Consider the following 24175-nt stretch of genomic DNA (forward strand, 5'->3'; position numbering starts at 1 on the left):
AATGCAAAAAGTAGCATACAGCATGGCATGACCACTCAGGGAGGAACAGATGACTTCATACCTTGAGACCAAAGTCTCTAAGCCACAAGTGACAAACATACTGTCCAGGCAGGTCGAGCTTTCTCTGCTCTGCCGGGTAATAACATTACACAATGTTTCACAGTCACTTGGGAGGACTGGTTCAAATCAAAGTTCAACAACAGCTCTGTCCACCTACTGCCTGTGTTTATCAAGCGAAGACCATAGTTGTTCCCTGTGGCCATAGAGCACTTTATGATGTTCTCCCTAGACTCAAGCAACCACTCATCTGCGACACCTATGCAATGAGCATTGAAATCGCTTGCCAACAAAGTTGGGCCCCTCATTGTAGAATTTAGGGGGCACTCACATCTCATGGCAAACTTTGGGATATGTATGTCAAAATCCATATTCGTAAAAGATTTGTTAGAGGAATACATTTCTCTAACAAGTAAAATATTCTTGACCATCACGTGATGTCCACTCTTCCGTCAGATTCTGATCAAAGTGTGAATAGCAAGACCAACTCTGCTTTGATAGAGCCATGGCCCTTCTCATTATACCAGACACTGTGGCATGCACAAACAGCTCCCTAATCTTGTAGTTGCATGTATTGGCATTGTCTCTGCTCCTCCAATCGCAAATCATGGTACAGCCCTAGCATGTCTCCCCCCCCATATCTCTCTGGGAACCCAGGTGCCCATGAATGACGTGATCACCACTATTATATCTGAATTTTGTGCATTCATTTATCCCTAGATTGTGGCACCTGCAGTTCAAATAGGATAAACTCTCTTTGGGTGAGGGCAGTAGTACTCTAAATATTCACCAATCCTCTTGGCAATAAAGAACCCCATGCCCTGCGCACATGAATTTAACCTTCAAAAGGTGCACCCCTACCCTCCCTCCCTGGACCCAACATTACCTTCCTAGCCCCACCGAGCTCTGCAGCTTGACTCAATTAACTGTTATCGACACAGTGCAGATGCCTGTGACCTTGACATTATAACTTCTCTCTGGAGGGGGAGGAGGACTTGTCTGCGGATTAACTGGACAGGGCCACAGTTCCATGTTGAGCCTGTTTCTCATATTTTCAAAAATGCATCCTGTAACATGCCCTAAAATCCAATATGGCAGAACTCAAGCTACCTTGGCCCGTGGAACTCGCCTTTACAGCACTTCTCTGACTCTATCCAAACGCCTACATATGTCAGCTGCCTACTTGCACATCCTTTAAAACATGACACCATACACTACTGATAAATGCAACATACATCATCTTATCTTTAACATCTGCATATGCAACATGAAAACATTGTTGCTCTTTCTGTATGGCTATATGGTGTTTCTAATATGTGCGGCGCGCAAAGGGCGATTTACTCTTTGAGAAGGAGCTGCTGTTTGGCTGTGCTGCGAGAGACGGGGAGAACTGCCAGTGAAATAAAGACGCGAGGCTAAGCCCGCGCCCCCTTTTCCTTGCTCCGCCCCAACCAGGAAGTGGGCCAGGAAGTGAGGGAATTAAACACTGCCCCATCGACCCTTGCGGCGCTAAGCTCGGCGCGCAAAGGGCAATTTACTCTTTGAGAAGGAGCTGCTATTTGGCTGTTTGCTATGAGCGGAGAGCGAGAGAACGCTGCTGCCCACCCTCCCGATTACGCCGACTATTGAAGAGCCACGTGAGCCAGTGTGGAGATGTCGACGGCGCGACCAAATAATCTGAGGCGTCGACAATCAGAGCCTGGAACAAAGGAACATGTGATGAACGGCCAATTAAATCAAGTAAGTGCGAGTGTGAGTGCAGAAAATTTTCCCTACCAAATTTCCACAGCAAAATGTTTGACAACTGTGAACATCGAAAATGGCATGCTCGAAACGCCGGACTATGATGAAGATAAAATAACAAGGCACCAAAATTCTAGCACAAGAACTAAGAGCCTCCCAGAAATTATGGGAGGAATAAATGCTCCGTATCACACCGAACTAGGGATAGAAAAAACTGAGATTGAGCAAGGGTCTTTGAGCTCACATAACAAAGCAGAGTCTCAGGCAACATTTTGCCTCCAAAAAATACCAAACAGGAACAAAATAGCAAACAGCCCCTTACCGGTGGCAGTAATGGAGGCGAGCCCCAGATCATTACTCAAACTGGATGATGGTATTAATACAGCAACAAGTGTCGAACGTGACCTTACAGACGTCGATGAAAGGGTAGGAGAAAAAGTAAACAAAGGAGACAAATGGACGTCACCACAAAAGGATTCTAACGAAGACAAGATAATAATAAACACCAACGAGGATGTATTCACATCCGAGGCCATATACAAACAAAATACACCGAAGAGAACAGAGGATGGAAATGGACATCCTACAGAGACCTTACAAACAAATGGAGACGCCTCACACAGGAGAGACTCAAATGCAATCGCAAATAAATTGCCAAACGATTCGAAAATTATAAACCAAAGCCTGACCACAAACTAGGTAGTGGATATTCATACAACTAGTCCACAGGGAAGACTATTGATGACAAAAGCTAAATTGAAACCGAGCCAAAATATAACACATAAACGGCCAGATGACAAAACATATGAAACTTACAAGGCCCAGCCACTAAAGAGACGTAAAACAGATTGCAGTCCTACTGAGCCTATCCTGTGTTCGCAAAAAAGAAATGGCACTAAATTGAGTGGGAATGATAGACAATCAAACCAATTGAAATGCAACAGAAGAAGTCGAATTAATTATATGTCATCGTCTGAACCTGACGACTCGAATATCACCGACACAGATTCCACCACTGACTCCTCGCTAATGGAAAGACAATTCCCGAAAATACGAAGAGGCCCGGGAGATCAGCGGAAACAGAGAAAAACTCCAAATGATGAGGAACAACGTAAATGGTGCACAAACCTAATAGGCCAAATTATAAATGAACTTCGACCAAACCTCACCTCTGTGCTGACAATCATGGTGGCTCCATTGATAAAGTTATACGAACAACTGAACGAAACAAGTAAGGATCAAAACACGCTTATGGCTTTGCTGAACTCCAAAACAGTAAATCTAGAAATGGAAATTGCTGACATGAAACAACAGGCAAAAAATAATGTCAAGTCATATGAGCTAATGACAATATTGCTTAAAGAACAAATGAAAACAAATGCGGAAGACAAAAGACTTCTAGCAGAACTGGCGAGGGAAGCGATCCATATATTGAAAAACCAAGCGCACCCAACAACAAAGCAGAAAACGATTGACAGCGAGCAGGAAACAATTGAAAATGTCAATACAAATCTGTGTCAAGAGGAAAGGCAAGGCTCGCTGGACCAACAAGACAGGATGGGGATCAACACTGTTGCAGACCGGAAAATAAAACAAATCTTCAAATAAAACAACGCATGCTAGTACAATAATAGAAGTACTTGATCTGGATGATACAGAAAGTTGCGGACAGAAGAAATCAGAATGTATACATAAAGCCACAGAAATGGTAACAATAAGCTTCGGAACAGAAAAGGAAATTGAAAACCAACCCTCTACCTCTGCAAATGCAGATGGTATACCACCAACAGCTATGAATGCAGCTGATTGGGATGATTCCCCAGAAGCTTCAGTAAATATAGAAGCAGTGGAGGAAGTGCCTGCAAACGCCGAGGATTCATCAAACGTGCCTCCCACGCCAGTAAACAAAGTGAGAAGCAAAGTTCCTCCAAGTGCATATTTTCCAATATTTAACATAAAAACCAAGGTCCCAAGTCCAGCGAAAGATGGCGAGGAGAAAAAGAATCCAAAGAAACAAACAAGAAAGACAAAAAATATGCCGAAATGGAAAAATAACCAAACAAGAAGCTCGAGCAAATTCTTGAGAAATATAAAAAATCTAAATGCACTACTTAAGACAAATATAGATAAAGAAGATCAGATAGCTACTAAAGAAAAAAAAAAACGTGGAGGATAAACCGCTGGACTCAGCACTAAATGGCAACTTACAAAATGCAGTTAATCGAGATCAGCAAAAAAGCGACGAAGCAGACATGATTGATCTGCTCGCTAATTTGTCAACTCATGACTCCGAGGTTAACTTTGAAGAAGAGATGAATTCTAACTCCCTTGATACCAACGTCGAAGCCCCGGAAGACTCCAAACACCTTGAAGTAGATAGAAGTAAGCAGATTGAGAAACTTCACAACGGAGTACAGGAAAAACGGATCTGTAGAATAATCCCTCCGGAGAACAGAGGTAGTGCTGAAGTTATAAGCGCTAGCCAATCAGAACCTACTATAAACCTACTATTGGTGAACGCTGGACTTATGAGGCCAAAACAACGCAAGTATTTGCCCTTGGCTCAGAAGATAAAACAAAAGTTACAGAGGTCGTAATAAATAAAGAGAAAGAAGTTGACCACCCACAAACTCAAGTAAACGAGCAATGGGAATGGAACTACGAACTTAACCAACAAGAACTGAGAGAGCAACAAAGAAGAGAACAACCTCGCCATCAACCATTAAAAACAAATCAACCAATAAAGAGACCGAACAGAAATGCAAATTATTGCCTGATGATTGAAAGAGTGATTTGTGGGACAGACAACTTGATACTAAATAGACACAATGTCCTTCAGTTGTTTAAACACATTCCACAACTGAGACCAATCGACACGGAGGATATCAAAACAGGCGAGTTCTTGAATGAAAGAAAAATGGATCAGGTGTTACTACATATACACTCTAGAATAGTGAGAGATTTGATCTTGAACAACAAATTGGACCTAAACTCCTTGGGTTTTGATGTCTGTGAGATTCTTGAGGAAAACTTACCAAGAAGCCGAAATGAAAAGCTGGCAATTAAACCCAAGGAACAGATCAAAAGCAACACACAAATATACACGAGGAGTGAAGAACACCAAACCAAGAAAAAGTTGTGTACAGAACAACGCGAGACAAATAGCTCCCAAATTAACCTAACTAGTGAGCGATACCTCAGAGAAAAACCACCAAAAGATGATATAAAAATAACTATCATACAATCTACAAAACAAAGAGATGAGGTCGGAGAAGCCCAACACAAAGAAACCAGAGAATGGGAACAGGATTGGTGGAGCTGGCTGGCCGCAACTTTAAATAGCGAGAGAAAAAGCTAATGCCAAACGAGAAAAAGCTAATGCCAAACGATTCAGGAGGACAAGGAGATATCCTGCGGCTCCTGGAATAGCTGAGGGTTCTTCCATCTATATAATACGGAACTGAAAGAACTAGAAGTCCTAGACATTATTTGTTTAGAAAAAACGTGGGTTCAAAAGGCGCCAGTGGCCGTAAACTATGAAATTGCACTCAATCCTGCAATAAAACAAACCAAAGGAAGGCCTAAGGCAGGACTAATAACTTTGATAAAGACGGGCGGCCATCTAAAATTAATTTCATCTGCAAACCCATCCCCGTATGTTCAGGTGCCACAAGTACTTGTGGAAGCAGTGCCAAAAAAGAAAGAGAAGATTTTGCACATAATCAACATATATTTGCAACATAAGGACCTGGATGATAGTGATTTCCTAGACCTGATCTGTGAAATCATTGATAAAATGTATGAACTGGAAAGGAATGCAAATATTATTCTTTGCGGAGATCTAAACATGGACTGCTTACCTAGAAACAATCACAAAAAAATAAAACCAATCAGAACAGCGACCAGTTTATGCCAAATTTCCGAAGCTTGGTCAGAAGAGATGGATGCCCGGAACATACATCTACTGAACGGTAACGTCAGAGGAGACATCCCTGCAAAACACACCTGGGAGAGAGAGGAAAGTAAATCCATATTGGACTACTTCTATATGTCAGAAAACATATTTAAGGAAGTAATTACATTAAAAGTGACAACTATGCATCAAAGCGATCACAATCTGCTGATGACATCAATAAAAGCAGATCAAGGAGGAGAGATCGACATCTGGAACCAGCCATTAACAGTTGCACCAAGTAGACAGAGGGTGCGTCTAGATGAACAGAAAATCAACAACCTGACAAGTGCACTGGCTGAGACCCCAAGGCTTCAGTTTAACGAAGAGATTGAATACAGCAACCTGCTCGAAAAATACACTGAAGCGCAAAGAATAAACCAAAAGTCGATTTATAAACACCAACATGTTTATAATACAGAAATAGTCCAAACAAAAAGAGAACTACGCAAAGATATTCGAGCCTTAAAGACACTTGATGAAGAACAGAAGAGACTAAAAACTAAAACGCTCAAGAGGAGATATAGAGCATGGCTATCAATGCACAAACACAAAATCATGCAACAAGATGCTGAAGCAATGCTAGCGCTGATATCTACAAGAGCAGTAAAAGGCTTCTGGTCCGTAATCAACAACTTAGAAGCACCACAAGGAGCCTTGATAATAAACACGGTGACCGAACAAAAGTGGATCGAAGATTACACTGAACTGTTTTTGAAACAAAACATAAGAGGAGTGAGGCTGATAGATGATCTAACAGAGTGGGCACGTAACATCACAGAGGAGGACATTTTAATAAACATAAAAAAGCTGAGCTCCTCGAGAGCGCCTGGGCCTGATGGCCTAACAAATGCTCATTTGAAGAATCATCCGGAGGCTTGGGCAAATTTTTGCTACACTCTTTTCCAAATCATCCAACGTGAAAAGAGAGTTCCAAAATCGTGGAAAACAACAATAATTGTCCCAATATTCAAAAAAGGGGACCGCTCTGAACCGAAAAACTATAGGCCCATCGCGTTGCTCGACGTGATTGGGAAAGTCTTCGCTAATCAAATTTTGAAACAACTAGTAGCTTGGATCAAGGAGACAGAGCAATTCCACATCCGACAAACCGGCTTCGTAAAAGGAGTAGGTTGCTCATTGAACTTGCTGATGAACAACATGCTAAAAATGGAAGCCTTGAAAAACAAAACAAAGGTATATATAGCGTTCGTAGACATTGCATATGCATTTGACAGTGTTGATCGGCAACTGTTATGGTCAAAGATGAAGAAAATGAACTGTCCTCCACACTTACTAAAACCAATACAAGAACTGTATTCAGAGACATTGATTAAAATCAGGCTGAACGTGAAAGGCTCTCTATCATCATCAATAAGAACGGAAAGAGGTATAAAACAGGGCTGTCCTTTAGGAGCAACCCTATTTAATTTACTGACTGCAGATGTCAGAAAAGACCTAAACCAAATTAGAGCTTTTCCCCCAAAAATAAATGGACAAAATCTAGTTCACATGGTATATGCTTACGACATGGTACTATTAGATCAAACACTGATCGGACTACAAAGAAAGCTAACGGCTCTGAAAAGATACACAGACACAAATGGCTTGGTAATAAATACTAACAAAACCGAGATAGTAATGTTGTAAAATCTAAGAGGAGCGCCAAGCAAAAAAAGTATAAAGTACACATGGTCAGTAGGTGAAGTACAGCTTGCCCGTGTAACCCAACCACAATATCTCGGTGTCACAATAAATTCTAACTTAACTGACGAACCAATGATAATGAACATCCGGAGAAAGTGCACGATGTTGGGAGCGCAAGCTGCTACAATAAACAAAAAATACGTACAATTCAGTCTAAAACCGGTGACGGAATTTTACAGAGCAAAGGCCATCCCGACACTAATTTTTTGTGCCGAAAAAATGTTGGGCTGCTCTTTTAACACCTGGACGTGGTGCAAAAACACATTCTGGTCAAGAGCACTACAACTGCCCAAAGGTGCGCCTGTCGCTTGCCTGCGATACGAATTAGGCCTTACAACAATCAACGCGAGAGTGCAATGGAATACTCTAGCTTTACATAGAAAGATTGTGGGAGCGGACGAACTCCCGCAATTTAAGATTCTAAACTGCCCAAATAAGTCAGCAACTGATACCATCTTTACGCAGTGGAAAGCAAATTGTGAAAAAATGTTGGAGACCTTTGGAACAAATGTGGAAACCTTAAAACAAAATCCCAACAAAGTAAAGAAAAAACGATGGGAATGTGACTGGTGCGAAACATTAGCATTGAGGGCATCCTATAGACGCATGGAAGATGCCCCCTCGGAAGCAAGAATGCTCAACAAGATACCGAAATACTTGGAACGCTTCCCTTGTCCAATAAGAAGGAAACGATTTATTATGTTCTGTCTGAATCTGTTCAAGACCAAACAAGTACTAAATCTCTGGAATAAAAATAAAGAGAATGATGACTTGTGTCGATTTTGCCGATTGCAAAAAGAATCTCTAAAACATCTGGTCTTGAAATGTGCGTACTTCCAACAGGAGAGAGAAACTCACTTAAAAAAGGTAACCATAGGGAGTAAATACCAAACGAATGATGACATATGGGCGCTACTACATGAAGGCCTAAACAGGCAACTGATGTTCGCATTAACGACATACCTGGGAGAACTAGAAAAAAAATTGGAACAACAAAACACAAATGACGAAGACTCCAAAGAGGGTGTTAGGCGGAAACCTGTGCAGTTCCCTCTGGGACCACTGCAAAAGATTTAGGACTACAGGTGTTGCGATGAACCCACTTGGTAGCAGTCTGCACCACACAGATTCAATTGGTAGCTGTGGCTGAGCAGTCAGACTTCTCTCAAGAAAAGTTGGTCAGTATAGGGAGCATACAAGATAGGGTAATTCTCTGCAGCAAAACGAGTAAACACGCAACCAGGCTTTAGTATAAAGATAGTAAGTTATTTATTGATAACAGCACGTCTATGAAAAATACTAAAGCAAACCACGGCAAATAATTCAAAATACAATTACTCTGCAGAATGGAATAAGCTCAATCCCCTGAACCACACTATCGACAACTCTAGGTTCTACGGCACCACTTATTTTCAGACAGAGGTGTATACCTCAACCCAGATGGCACTCGAATATTTAGTGAGGAAGGGAGAGAAGAGAAAGGCAGGTAACGAAGTCAACACGGTTCGCACTGAAGCGGGTAAAAATGCACGGCAAGAAAGCATTAATCACACTAGATCATACAGTTCGGCGGCCAGGCCCACTCGGTGAGAGGCAAGGCACGATGTCCTGGAAAGTCTCTACGGGTGATGCATTCAAGTCTCGTTTAGCAAATTGGTTAGCGACAGGTGGAACCAGTTCAGAACAAAGAGTGAATAAAGCTTGGCGGCAACCCAACGGAACGGAGAGGAATCAGATACCTCACACGAACCGATCGAAAAAGGGAAGCCAGGCGGTTACGGTACCTTGTTGTGGAAGACAGCTCCGACGGGGGCAGTTGTTCCTGGTGGTGGATGCACGACGGGTCTTGGCCAAGAGAAGAGATGCTCTCGTCGTCGAAGAGAAGATGTCCGGTGCACCACCAGGGAAGAAACCAGCCGCGGAGTGCTTCGTCACAAGGCACCACCTTTCGATCACGGTGCAGGAGTAGTGGCTATCCGGTTGCCGGGTGCTCTGCACGGGCAATTCGACCACTGCGTCCTGGGCGACCAAAAAGCACAAAGAAGAAGAAGACTGGTTGTTCCCACCAGCCAGGGAAAGAGCCTCTCTGGCAGGGAGATCTCTTCTGTCGTCGGGAGATTGTGAGACGATTCCGCAGGGCTCCACCGGAGGTGTCGTCGTGCAGGTCGAGTCAACGTTACCCTCGTCGGATTCTTTAGGTCCAGTGGCGACTTCCTGAAGATCCAGTCCCAAAGGCCCTGCTTTTATGCAGACGTCCCCCATTCATTCAGCCTAGCTTGTCAATCAACACATGCTAAGTGGTGAGCGGGAAGGCTCACCACCTGGGCCAATCACTTCAGAGTGCGACCTGAGTTGGCAAGGCAACTCGGTCCAGGGTGTCTAAACCCCCTCCCACACCCCTGAGGTAACCCAGACAGAATGGCGCCACCTTCGCGGGTCTCTGTCCAGAGGCCCGCCAAAAGTGGAACAAAGGGCTCAACCTTTGGTTTAGGAGTCACAGAGAAAAACACAGACGCCATTTTACAACCCGAGTTCTGGCAGAAAATACCACTCGATAAACCTATTTAAGATAAGTGGTCTGGTGGTACGTTGGAGATTAACGAAAAACAGTATCAATCTTCAACAATGGGACGAATCCCATAGGGTTATGCTCGGGGTCGAACATAACAAGTAGTTTCCACTGCCACCAGCCAAAACTCGACGAGGAGGGACGGGACAGTGCCCCCTCGAGTAACAGATCCAGGAGTAATCGTATTACCCCTACTAGCACGTCCACAATAAGATGGTTGGTACTAGTTCTGTTAGTAAATTTAGGTCTAGTAAAGCCAATGGTGACTTTACATGCCCGGGGAGACAGTAGTCAGTCCCCGGGTATGGAGTCTATGGTGGGGGGACCTGCTAGGGCGCCCCCGTGTCACGACACGTAGGGTGCAGAGTGACACACATAGAAAAACTTATGAGACCCTATGGAGTAAAAGACCCCATAGCCCATCGAACACATTGACATCTCAAAGGAATTACACACATACATGTCCAAGAGTGAGAGGAAAAGGGTCACACTCTTGGCAGGATGGGAAAAACAAACTCCAGAAATCCAGCAAAGCTGCTGGGGGACTCACTAGGTTAGGAAATTCAGCCTAAACAGAGAATTCTCCCTAACAGAGGGTTTAAAGAACTATGGTAGAAAGTGGGAACAGAATAGAACTGGAGAAACTGGAAGCCTGAGAGACAAATGTTGCCTGTTAACCATCGCAATTGTAAAGAAGGAAGTTCTGCTTTGTTTTTATTATTTTAAAAGTTCATAATGAGCTGAAATAAAATAAAAATAAAAATTAAAAAAAAAAATATGTGTCAAAGCTACCTACAAAGGAATACATGCACATTCTGCCGCACCCAACGAGAACAGCTGGAACTAGGATGCTTGCTTATATATTTTTCACAGTCTAAATCTCTCCGCCTGTCTTGGACGCTGCACTTGCATCCCAACAAACAAAAACATCCAGCGATTTCACCAAGGCAAGCCCAGTCTTAACTAAATGAAGAGCACTGTCGACATGCAATAAGAGCCGTGTAGGCATACTCAGATTTTAGGCACATCCAGGGTGGCTTGATGCATTACATTGTACATCCTGCTCAAATAGATAAAAAAAATACAGAAGAAGAGGCAGCCCACCCCCTGTCGAATCTCATGGGTCGAAAGGAATTCATTGGTGTGCTGGCTTAACACGGCAAATCTGACAGAGAGAAACATTTCGTTATTCAGGGGCCATAATGTAACCCCACCAAAACGTCAAGGTATAGCAAGATAGACCAGAGTTCCGTATGAATTAATTATCAAATACAGTGCTTAGATTAGCAAAAGCCACTGGGTTTATTTTGTAAGCAAGCTGCATCTGGGCGTAATCAGTTGGTGAGTAGGGCATTGGATAGTGGTAAACCTTCATTTCCTAAATCGAAGTTGTCATGGAGAGACAAGGCACCTTTTGATAGCCATTCTCACATACCCGCCAAACAGACTTTCCCAGATATTTTTCCACCCAAGTCTAGTAGGGATATTGGTTGATAGCCCTTATCACTAGCCTCGTTCTTAGAAATAGAGGTGCTATCCTCGCTCCCTGTGTGTCCATTGCATTAAAGCCTTCAACAACACTTCACCACAGATGTGAAGGTGCAGTTCATTTAAATTTGGGAACACCCTATCCGATCCTTGATAGTCCCCTTCTTCTGGCTGTTATGGAATTAGTTACTTCCTAATAAAGGAAAAGACACCACCAATATCCACTCTCCCAAACCCAGGTCAACCTTGACAATAATTGTCTCGGCTTCCACAAATCCACATTACACAATGGGCCTCATTACAAGAGTGGCGTAATGGGTTAACGGGTGCCGTAAAAGGATGCGGACCCGTTAACACCATTCCGCCACATTACGATGTCCCCTCGCCTGACCCACTCTGCACGTCTGGTTAAACCAGGCGTGCAGAGCAGGTCCCGCGAGGGGAAGAGGGAGCTAACAACGGGCCGGTCGTAATCGGCCCGTTGTTAGCTCCCTCCCCCATTCCCATTCAGCCCCACGGGGGCTGAAATGGGAATGGGGAAGTTCCGGGCCTGGGTTCCTGGAGGGAGGAATTACCGGGCCCTCTGAACTCAGAATGGAACAGTAATTCCCCATTCTGGGAACCCGGACCTGATTTTGGCGGCAGCCATGCCGCCAATAGCGGCATGGCTACCGCCAAAATCGTAATGAGGCCCAATGTCGATTCCATTGGATGATTGGATTTGACATAATAATCACTTTGAGATAATTGACCTAAATTGCCTTTGGCCTTTCAGAGGCTGCGCCTCTTCTAGGGTGTCTCAGAGTCTTTGCTGTTGCACTCTCTTCTTCTCCCATAATGCTAAATTGAATTACTTCCTAATTAATCTTGTATGGTTAGAATTATGCCCCTTTTTTGAGAACTTCAAGAAGCTTGTTTTTGGCTTCCCTGCATTCAATGTTGGACTAATCGCCTCCTAAATTTAGATCAGCTTTACAATTTGCTTTCAACGGTTCAACCAACTGTAAATCCATGCGACCGGCCAATGCTACTGCATGATTGTAATAGTGCTGCGATTACCACCTGGCAGAGCAGCAGTCAGCGTGCAGCAGTGGCTTACCTTCAGCAGTATTAGTATGCACGCCAGCCCTATGTGAGGAACTAGTTTGATTGTTGCTTTCTGTCAAGGCATTTGAATAATGTCAAAATCTTCCATCCATTGCGCGGGCAACTAATGTTAACATTGCAAACATGTGTCTTTATGTAAAGTGCATTATCTTCAATTGTCCTGCATTCTAGAGTCCACATAATGTTGTTTTCAAACTGGAAGAACCATCTTCTTAGTAATGATGTGTTATTTGCTCCTGAGTTAAGTGTATTTTATGTTCACCTTGAAACATGTTCTCAACTTGAATTTTCATTATGTATAGTTTTTCATTCTTTAATTGTTCTGGCACAACGTAATCGACGGCTGCTGCTAGGTTTGCAAGATTTTTGGAATAAAAACAGAAAACATGAATTGCTAATTCTCTTTCTTTGGTTTCAGGATTGAAGTCCCTGGGAATGACTATTGCACAATGCTATGAAGAGGTTGGCTTGCTTCTCCTCTTTCTATCTGTGGGGATCTCCATATTTTCTGCTTTGGAATACGCCGTTGAACACCACGTCCCCGACACAACCTTCACCAGTGTGCCAAGTGCATGGTGGTGGGCCACAACATCCATGACCACTGTGGGTTATGGAGATGTAAGACCAGACACTACCATTGGGAAACTTGTGGCCTTCATGTGCATTTTATCAGGGATATTAGCCTTGGCCTTACCTATTGCTATAATAAATGATCGTTTCGCCGCCTGCTATTTTACTCTTAAAATAAAGGAAGCAGCTCTTCGCCAGCGAGAAGCTCTAAAGAAGCTTACGAAAAATGCAACAAATGATTCTGTTGCCAATGTAAATTTGAGAGACATATATGCTAGAAGTATCATGGAGATTTTACGGTTGAAAAGCAGGGAAAGAGTGAGCACTAGGAGCAGTGCTGGGGATGACCTCTGGTGAAATATGGTTTGGTATATTCCACTGCATACAATTGTCCTTGAGCTTATACGCACAAAGGCACGCTTTTATTATAGGAGCCATTGACTTCAGTGGTAGAGATATGTATCCACCTGAGGATGGCCCTCACACATGGGTAATATATTTGATAATGTTAATGTTCTAAATGGAGGAGACACCAAGGCCCTCTTCGACCCAACTGCATCTGCTTCTACGTAACCACATTGTCTGCGATGGCCACATGAAATCTGAAAGGCATATGGATGTGACTTTGTCCTTTATAAAAAAAAGAGGTGGCAAAGAGATATTGTTCAATTACCCAGTTTTGTTTCCTTATATTTATGTTTTTAAAAACCTCTGTTTTCAGTCTTACTGGAATTATTTGACCCATGAGAGGGATTGTTGTAATATTATCCTGACAGCGTCCTCCACTCGTACTTGTTCTTGAAAAACCTATGATATGCTACCACATTTTTCAGATGGTTTTTGCCACTTAAGTTCAAAAATATAAGTAGGACCTAATTCTGCCTTCAGTCCTTGTGCCTAAAATATATTCTACTCAAACTGAGCTAAGAGGAAAACAAATTTGCAAACATGAGGAATTGTTTAGTGCCTCATTATGAGTTTGGTGGTAATTCGGAACAAAATCTGCTGAATTACCACCAGAAATATTTACTGTTGTAGCCACTCAGTCCAGTGGCTTTACCATGGGATTACGAGCGGTGGTAGGGTTCTGTGATTCCCCATTTCTGGAGTACGGCTCCATGGGGATTTTGGTGGATTTATAGCCAGCGGTAATTCTGCTGCTGTAAATCTACTGTTTTTTGGAGGAACAGTAAAGGATTTACCTGGAGGTGAATCCTCCACTATTCATCCAAACTCAGAATTCAGTAGTGCGATAGAAACAGCAGTAATTTTCTGACCGCCCAAAAAAAGTGGTGGGAATGTAATTACCACCACCTTTTTACCACACATCTGAACACTTAATCTCTATAAAAACATTCATAAAAAGTTCACAAACACAGGGCCGCTTCACAGAACATGTTTCTTGAACAAGTGAAGGATGTGCCAGAAAAAGTTGTTCACACATTCACAGGGAATTGCAACTTCAAGGTGAGCACATACAAATCCAGTGACAAAAAAAGAGTAAAGCATCCCAGAAGTGAAAAAGGTGAGGGGGAAATGGCACAATGCAGCAGAATGAGGCATTTGAAGAACACCCACGCGGCCTCATTACAGCCCCTTTACCCTGGTCTGAGTGCAATTTTGCATAGAATTATTACTTCGTAAATAGTTAGCCTTGTGACAATTCATGTTTTTTCAAACCAGCATTTGCAATGGGCAAATGTTTTCCACCCATGCGTAAACCTTGCAAAATAGCACTGCATCGGTGCAAGGTTTCTGCAGTAAGTTCCGAAGATATTGGACGGGAAGAAAAAAATATATTTACAGAAAGTGGGCAACTGAGTCCCTCATAAATTTGACACAGTGGAAGGGTGCCTGACTACACTGGCCCTGCAAGTGCATGCTATACCATTTGTGAAGCTGGTCACATCTGTGCAATACTTTGTGACTGAATTCCATGAGCGAGCAGGTGGCATTGCAGACATCACAGTTCTGTGTTTTTCCTAAGGTGCTCTGCCTGAACTTTGTGGGAGGTGGTTGAGTGAGTGATCAACAGTAGGATGCCAGCGTGGTCAGACTAGTCGAGTGGCATAGAGTCTGTGCAAGTGATGAGAGGGTTCATGTAAAGATGAGGTCCAGAGTGTTGCTTTTGTGGGGTGTTGGACAGACCAAATTTGCAAAAGGTCCATGGATCCGGTCAGTGCTAATAGCACACTTTGGCCCTTATTACAACACTGGCGGTAACTAATGGCGTTATTAGCACCATGGTTGCTGCCGGTATTGTAACGCGTACGCCATGGTGCAATGGGGAATTACCACCCCATTCCAAGGTTGGCGGGGCGGTAATTCCCCATGCACCATTGGCCCTTCCCCATTCCCATTTTTGCACCATACGGCTCAATGGGAATGGGGAAGGCGGTAATTAAAGTACCGCAAATTGCGGTACTGTAATTACCTTCAAGGTCCATTTGCGGGTCCCTACTTTAACGGCTCGTCCAGACCAGCCGTTAAGGTCGAAACCGCAAAGGGACCTCGTAATTAGGCGCTAAGGGTTTAACGGTGCCGCAGCCTTTTACGGCGCCGTTAACCCCTTAGCGCCAGGGTCGTAATGAGGCCCTTTGAGTGTGGTTTTTGGCATGAGACGCTCTGGGAAAGATATCATTAGTGTGTGCTGATTTGGCTGAGGAGAGTATGTTGCAGCTGTTAATGACAGAGTCACTTCTGTGAGGTGTTTCTGTGATGATGAGGGCATCAAGGTCATTGTACAAGATTAGGTCGGCCATTTTGGTGGAGTGAGTGACTGCTGAGCAGCATTGGTCAGCATGAGGGGGCTTGTGTATGACATAGCACCCTGACATATCACTTCTATCCTCAAAAGTCGACAGTGGGTACCTGCTGAAGAGACATCTTTTCACCCATTACAGGAACCCACTAAGCACATTTGGTGGTGGTGGTACAATGCAGCACACACCTGGATCCACATTCTGTTGATGAATGACTGTGTCAAAGTATATTATATCAGAGTGGCAAGTAAGGTCTTGGACTATACGCCAGTATAATATTGGCTGGAAAAACAACCTCTGAAATATGAACTGCAGCCAGAACCACCAATTGAAACGCTACCATTGATGGACTGAGGCAAAATAGATTGGATATCATTATGAAATGGCATTGATGTACCTGAGCTTAGCTGAACACGTCTAATTGCACAACTATGTAGTGGAACTGTCACTGCACATGAATGTGCTCATTCCCTGGCAGTGTGCGTTGGCAATATCACAGTCCTAGGATGCATGGCAAGGCACCTTATTGTCCAACTGTGCGATTGCCATGGGTCGTTGGCAGAGTAGAATGTAGCAGTACATGAGACAGGACAGGATCTGTTTGTAGCTGTTTTTTTGTGGCTTGAATTGGTGTTTCTAGCAGCTATATAGACCTCCAGTCTGGAAGCCACTCGTATACCTTCAACAAATTCACACATGGTGCAGCAACTCCATAGAGCATGTCCGCTTGACATATGCGGCAGTTCATGTCTTGTCTCAGGAATCCATGTTATAAGGGCTGGATGTGATAACCCACCTAGGGTCAGATTACTGGAACTCTGCCTGGGCGCAAGAGCAATTGTGCATGGTATTAGCACTGGAGCATTAATGCCAAAGACCTATGCTTTCAATGTAAGCTCTGCCCTGCTGCAAACATGCATTACATGAATAGGTTTTTGCTGTGGGAAACCATTGCCCTAGTTCTGGTACCATGCAGAATTGCAATTGCACCATTGAAAAGTGTCCATAATCTATCCTCATGTGTTTTAAACTAGGACAATGTTTGCACTGGAGCAAAATTACACTTGCACATTCACTGGTGCAAGGTTTATGTGATCTGGCCCCAGGTTTAAAGTAATTCACCTTCAAGGTCTTGTCATGAACTAATAATAGCTGTACACTTATGCAGTCTTTTAAATGTGTTTTTCTTCTCCAGTGAATGGTCTCATATTTTTGGGTTCTGCCAGAGAAGCATACTATGATGAAGCTCCATTGAGACTTTAGCAGGAGGAAATGGCCCGTTGTCTTAGAAACACGAGGGTAGCTGCTGGGCTGGAGACACAAAGTCATCTTGTCTACTCTTTGGTGGACTTTGCCCATGCAAAGTGCCAACACAATCATCACCTCCCTATGGCACAGCTTCATCCCCTACACTGTGGCCAACCTCCTCATATCAAGAGGTGGCATTTCCTTGGAAGGGAATTTGCATTGGAGCAATATGTGAAAGGTTATCTGTGCCACAGTTTAACTCATAGGTGTAGACAAAGCTAGAAGTTCCACTGATGGGCATCTTCTAACCCTCCTACAGCTCCACTTTCATTCCTCCCCACTTTCTTTGCTCCTCAACTCTATTCTTCCCCTTTAACCCTTCCCCACTTCCATTCCTTCCTATTTCACACTAACACCACTATTGTTCTTGCCAGGTGCTTTCGCAGCAATCTCCACGTGTCTGATCAGTGTCTCTGCCGTGATTGGGACTTGTGTAGTCACGATGTCCTCCAATTGTTTGATATTGGCCTATACTTGCCTACCATGGCCAACGGTTGCTGCAGCATGTGCCCTTCTTTGAGCCATGTTCTATATCCACCACTTGATATCAGCCCACCACCTTTTGACATTGATCATACAGCAGATTCAAATATCAAGTGGATTGGTGTGTATTGTGACCGCCTGCCATTGGGCATTCTGCTCCCATATGGTTGTGCACTGCCATTGAAGTTGAACAAGTAATGTCTGTGTAGCTCCTGACATTTGATGAGGACCTCCCATTCTGGCTGAGTGAAGTGTTTTTCGTGACAGACGTCTTCTGTTCCATTTCAACCTGTTTCCATTTACATGTCATCACTGCAAACTTATAGGTACACACATGTGTACATCTGCTCACACCTCTGGGCTCCTTCTGCAATTCCAAGTGAGTTTATGATTTGCATGCATATGATATCGCAGATGGATATATTTTTCATGCATCCGTATGCAAGGCATGATGCGCACACATTCATTTTGGTGAGAAGCTTATACATTTCAGGCGCATACTCATGAAGCATGCAAATAAATACGCATCTCGCAGGCACATGTATGTTTCAACGGATGCACATGATATATGATATGACGCTTAATACACAGGGGTTTCTAAGCGCGGACCCGGGGATCGAACCTGTGTTGCTCCGTGTCATCTTGCTTCCAAGGTGAGCACGTTGCCCCTGAGCTATCCTCCCGAGACTATCAACATTAATTGAGCTAGGATGCATCTGTTTTTTCTCGAAATGTATGCACAGTGGACTCATTGCAGTTTCTATGCACACAGATCAACAAGCCATCCCACAACATTGTGTGATGTAGATTTCCTCCCTGTATCTTTGTGAACTGAAACCTTGCAATTGTTGCGTGGTCGCACAAGCGCATCTTTTTTTTGGGCAAACAGCCTGAATCACGTGTGGTTGCGAGTGGGAGCCATTGTTTCAAGTATAAAGAGGATTTGCAGAAGGCACGTCAAAGACGCATCACAAGAATTATCAAGGTCATCTTTTCAAGGATCCAAGCTGCACAGGACATGTTGCCAAGAACTAGGGAGAACTGCATGACCACTGCCCCAAACCTGCCTCCAGGAATGCTAGGCGTGTTCAGCATATGTATCCGTCTATCATTCATTTAAAACAAAGCGCATATCATTAGTTTTGTTGACAGTATGTGAAATCGCTCAATAACTTGTTTTAGATATTTTACCTGAATGTCTAGGCTGAGTCATGAGTTTAAATGTGAACTTGTTAACACACGCGTTTGCAAGCTATAATTGTGGTTACACTTAAAACTATAAAGGTGCATTGTTGGCTTACTTTCACTATTTCACTCAAGTTCTTGGAGTTTTGTTTATTCCTGTCTTAATTCAATCATAGAATAATGCAGAACTTAAAAACCACATTTTATGAAGTGTTAGAGATCTTCATGAACAACCGGGCTCATCACCAACTCTTTATACGTTTTGCGGTGCAGGGAAAGTGGCGGGAAAAGTGGCAGTTATTCCATGACAGCTGGTGGTAAATGAGACCCCCACAGTAAAAAACTGCGGGTATTTCCGGCACTGTTATTAACAGAAATGCTGGCAAATCCCTTCCATGGAGGCCTGTGGGACTCCATGGATGGGGATTTACTGCTGTTGCTTGCACCTGCAATATCCCTTTAATACCGAGTTATTAGGAGCTGGTAATGGTAGGTCCATTTCCCGGTATTCTAACGCTATTACCGGTGGGATACCAGGAAACTTATAATGAGGTCAGAATCCAGAATGATGCCTTAATACTGATCATTATCACACATTGTACACTTAACGTGTCTCAACATTTGAATTGTATTTGTCGTCTTCAAATTCATTCATGTGCCTGTGCATGACTTCAAATTGGCAGATAAAAAAGAAAGAAACATGGACTGTGCATCAAACCAAACAGATTCTGAAATATTAGGCAGGTCCAGAATGTCACTGGTTCGTACTCCACCCCTAGATTCCCAAGAGATGTGGCTGAGACTCTTCAAGACAAAAAACTATTTTGAATGTCTACAGTTTTGGCGATTAGTTTTGTCGGATCAAATTCGACTTTTTTATGGTTGAGGTCACCTCCACAACCCCCCATGCCCCACGGTCTGAACCCTAATCCCATCTCCCTACTGCACTTCCCCCACATACAGATGTACATATGCATGCATGTGTCTATGTGCTTGGTCAAATCTACCAAATATGTCCCACCAAATTGCAGACTTTCAAAAGCAAGTTTATGTAACAACAACAGCATGTAATCTCAGATAGAGACCATATCAAATGATATTTGTGAAGAGAACATTTAGGAAGAACTGTGCTTCTCAAACAAGACAAGCTTCTTCAAAGATATTCTTGAAAATAGGTTATTGAGAATGCATGTGCATCTTTGCAAGCGTGTATATAATATCACTGTTTGCAATAACAACCACAGTTTGAATATGTTTGTCTAAATGACACTCTTCTTCTTTTGACGTGCTTTTGTCCCCTCCCCCCCCCCCCCGCCCCAACTCATTAAATCATAAGACTTTCACGGCGTTCTGTAATGAAACCATTTTTATTCACAAAAGCACAGGCTAATAGTGCTGCAGACTAAATTAAATGTATGATACCAAGTGCATCTTCACATTTGCGAATACCAGGCTTTGTTCTTTTTATCTCCCATTGCAGGACATGCACAACGTGGGGCACTGTGAACTGGGGGAATTCCTCCTGATAACATACATGGAGCTGCTGTGTTTACGATGTTTGGTCGTGCTCTGCTTGGCTGTAAAACCATTGGGTCCCTTACCCCGTGTGCTCACCAACTGCACCACAACATCTAGAAGCAGTGGTGGGGGCACATTATTTTGTTCTTTGGGATGGTGGGGTGGAGGACCTGTAGCAGTGGTTTAACATTGCTTCATTCCCCAGAGCTCTTCTCCATTTATTTTTTCCACAGTGGTTCCTTCCAGTTGCTCACCCCATCACCAACCCGATTCTACATGCTTGTATCCTTCCCTTTACAAGATTGCAAACACCGGAGAAGCCACAGGGCAAAACACATTGGGCCTCATTCTGACGTTGCCGGTATCCTGGCGGTATTACTGTTTCCGGCACTCGGTCTGGTGGCACTGCTGCTGGATTCTGAGTACCGGAGTGACGTGTTCATCTACATTCATGGAGTCTCATAGAACTCCATGAGAGGAATTGCCGTTGTTAATGGCACTAGCAATACTGGTGCCGGTAATTATGGCTTTTCTTGCTGGTGGGGCACCTGCCTTATCTCCAGCTTTTAGCTGGAGTTAGCCCAGGTGCCCCACTGGCAAATCTGTAGTCGGCCGGTCTGATAAAATGCTGGTACACATCAATACCGGCACTTTTTTACCGGACCGGCCAACCTGGAATGAGACCCATTGTGCTCAATCTGGAAAAAGGGTAATTTGTCTCGGGCACAACTCTGCACTGCACATTGCACAAGTTAGTAACAGAAGCACGATTTTGCTGGACAAAAGTCAAAGAATTATCGCCTGAAAATAAGGTATTTCTTTTTAGGTATGAAATGTTTTTCAAAATCTAAAACAACATATCACCAAAACAGACTTGGGAAGAGACTGACTCCATCTTTGATTGTCATTGGTGGTTATGGTCATTTCTATGATCAGATATAAGATTTTTAGGTATAACAAGTGGTGTTTGAAAATACCGATATCCTTTACACCTTTATAACTTTCATATTTTTATAGTTAGTGTTTGTGTGTCTCACTGCCGTTAAGAACCTTAATGCCAACGTCAATGTTGAGAGCTGAGTACATGTGTGAATACATGATATTTATAGCGAATTTCTGAATCTAAATTTGAAGTGGATCTTTTTGTTGCTATAAATATAAGGCACACTTTCAACTATTGTATATGTTTTAATGAACGCATTTTCTGCTAAAAATGTTAACCTCTGTGTTTGTATCTCTCTTCATGTTGGCCTCCTATCCTATTGTAAAGTATTCTAACATTTTTGCTGGCATTTTATTGACTTAATTTTCGACCCAGTACCTTCAACGGGATTATAATTAACACATACATAGAGCGATTTATTGCTAAATTGAAACATTTAACTATCAACAGACTGAGACGGCTAAACGAGAATATGTTTACCTGTTTAATTCTCTTCCCTGTTTATTGATTATCACCTTGGAATCACACCGTCCTGTTAAACAGTTTTTATTTTTTGCAATCTTGGCATACAATTTACAAATAAAGTACGCAATTTTCTTGACTTCAGCTAGATGTTTACGTTGGTTGTATTAATGCATTGTTTTCTGAACTGCACCTTGAATTGATGACACCTCAACAGACTGTACACTGCTTTGCTACCCTGGCTGCACAGAAAGAACAACTATTTAAAGCAGCAAATGCCATTTGTTGTGTCAGTCTGCTTTTAAGCAATGTTTGTTTGCACTGTGAATCGACACAGACATGTTAACTAAAGCACATTAAACCTAATGCTGAGAATCTCAGTTAGTTATATCAAATCCTTGCTTCTTATAGGGTGCGTTTTTGAGCAACTCATAGAAATTCGAGCTTTGGGCATCGTGGTTCTGAGTCCCACTTTCTGCTGCCGGGGTCTTCCAGTCCCTTCCTGGGGAAACAGTCAGCATGTGGAGCCTATCCCTTGTCACAGTGATTATATGGCCATATCTGCAGTTGATATCTTACCAACATGTTATTAGGAGAAAGGCATTCAACCCATGTGCTGCAGAGGTTGCATCATTCCCTAGGCCCGTGCCATGCAGCAATGCGACCTTCATTATTAGGGGAGCTGCTATTTCAAAAGTGTAAAGCAGATGGGAGACTTTTTTATATTATGCTAAACGAGCACTACATACAGAAGAATGTGATTCTGAAATATGTCTCGGCAAGATTCCAAAAAAATGTAGTTTATTTAGCATACTTTAGTCCAAAATAGATTAAAATAATCTCAAGGTGAACGAACTCATTTTCACGTTTTGGAAAGATGTAAATCTGTGAAAATGTTTAATTAAAGGAATAGTGCAGTTAAGCACCATGGGGCCGATTCATGGAATTTATTGTGCCGAAAATAGGCTACTTGTGCCCAATCTGCACGCGTAACTCTATCAGGCCAGCGCAAAATCCAAGTCCTGGAAAAGTGCCACGCATTCGATTCCATGAATCGACAAATTCATGGAATCAAATGCCCCACACTTTTCCTGGACTTGCGTGGATTTCGCCATGTACTGGCATGCCTCTGATAGCCGTCAAGGGCCTTACGCAAGACTCCGAGCAGAGGGTGGCCGTGGCCTGCGCCGAGGGTTGGGAAGGGAATAATTTGCGAATAAGTGGGCAGTCCTTCGCACACCCACTATTGCACGGCAAGAGATGGATTCATGAAATCCATCGTGCGACGTCTCGGCTGGAAAAATGCCCACACTAGACCTTCATAGGATCTGCCACCCGAAGGCTGGCGTAAGTAGACTTGCACGTAGGATTTGCAACACGCAGGTGGGATTGCATGTCGAATTTCAGGTTGCATGTACTCATGTAACGTAGAAGTGCGCATAAGCTGTGTAGCGGGGTGCAGGAACGTTTTGCGTGGTGTCAACACACACACATTTCCCAAGTTATTGGAAAGTTATGAATTTTCATATGCATGTTGTCCCGGTGCCGGATACAGTTACGAGGACCCCGGCGCAGGATCCCCACGTCTCAGGCCTGCTTACGGGGGACACCACGCACTGCTGAAGGGTGCGTGTATTCACACCCAGTGGAGTGCACAAAGGTAGCTGATCTGGAAGTTTCTTGCATTGCGTGTGGGCGTGTCAGGGGCGTTAGAGACGTGACTCGCAAATACAGTTACTTTGCGCAAATAATTCCATGAATACGCTTTGTGTCCAGTTTCTCTTTCGCAGGCTCGCTCAGTGGCCTTTTCGGAGCGCGTCCCTTGCGCGATTTGCAATTCCATGAATAGGACTCCATATATCTATTTTGTGAGCTGGTTTCGGCTTTGTTAACTCATAGCATTACATCAAGCTCTTTATGTGGTAGATAAACAGTTCGGAATTGTTTATATTTGTTCTTGTACTGCCTACTTCCTGGTACACATATTAAAAGAACATTCAACAATTTCCACGGCATTACTGAAGATAATAATAATTGACAAAGTGTTTGAGCCTAATTCATAGAAAATGCACTAATTCCCCCAAACTACTTAGCACCATAAACTGTTTTGCGCCTATTTAGGCGTTAGAAAATGTTTGCTTGTTCCATGTATTCATGGACTCAAAAGCGCAAAGTAACCTATGGCGCAAAGAACAACAAGTTGCGCCTGGAACGCCCACAACACACCCCCATGCAAACAAAAGCCAGCACCAACAAGCAACCTTTGCACCACCATCGAGCACCCCGGTGATGCCGCCTACTGTCCTCATAACCTACTGTCC

At 43.3% G+C, this 24175-nt stretch overlaps 1 protein-coding gene across 1 annotated transcript in view; it reads left to right on the forward strand.

The window, feature by feature from the left end:
* KCNV1 (potassium voltage-gated channel modifier subfamily V member 1) overlaps positions 1-22225 on the forward strand; it is an 86668-nt gene extending 64443 nt beyond the window's left edge. The window contains exon 2 of the mRNA XM_069621525.1: positions 13042-22225. Within this exon, the coding sequence (XP_069477626.1) occupies positions 13042-13550 (509 nt within the window). The 3' untranslated portion in view covers positions 13551-22225. The remainder of the gene's footprint in view (positions 1-13041) is intronic.
* The last annotated feature ends 1950 nt before the right edge of the window (positions 22226-24175 follow it).

This window comes from Ambystoma mexicanum, chromosome 5q (genome assembly GCF_040938575.1).
Source record: "Ambystoma mexicanum isolate Mex_15411 chromosome 5q, UKY_AmexF1_1, whole genome shotgun sequence".
NCBI lineage: Eukaryota > Metazoa > Chordata > Amphibia > Caudata > Ambystomatidae > Ambystoma > Ambystoma mexicanum.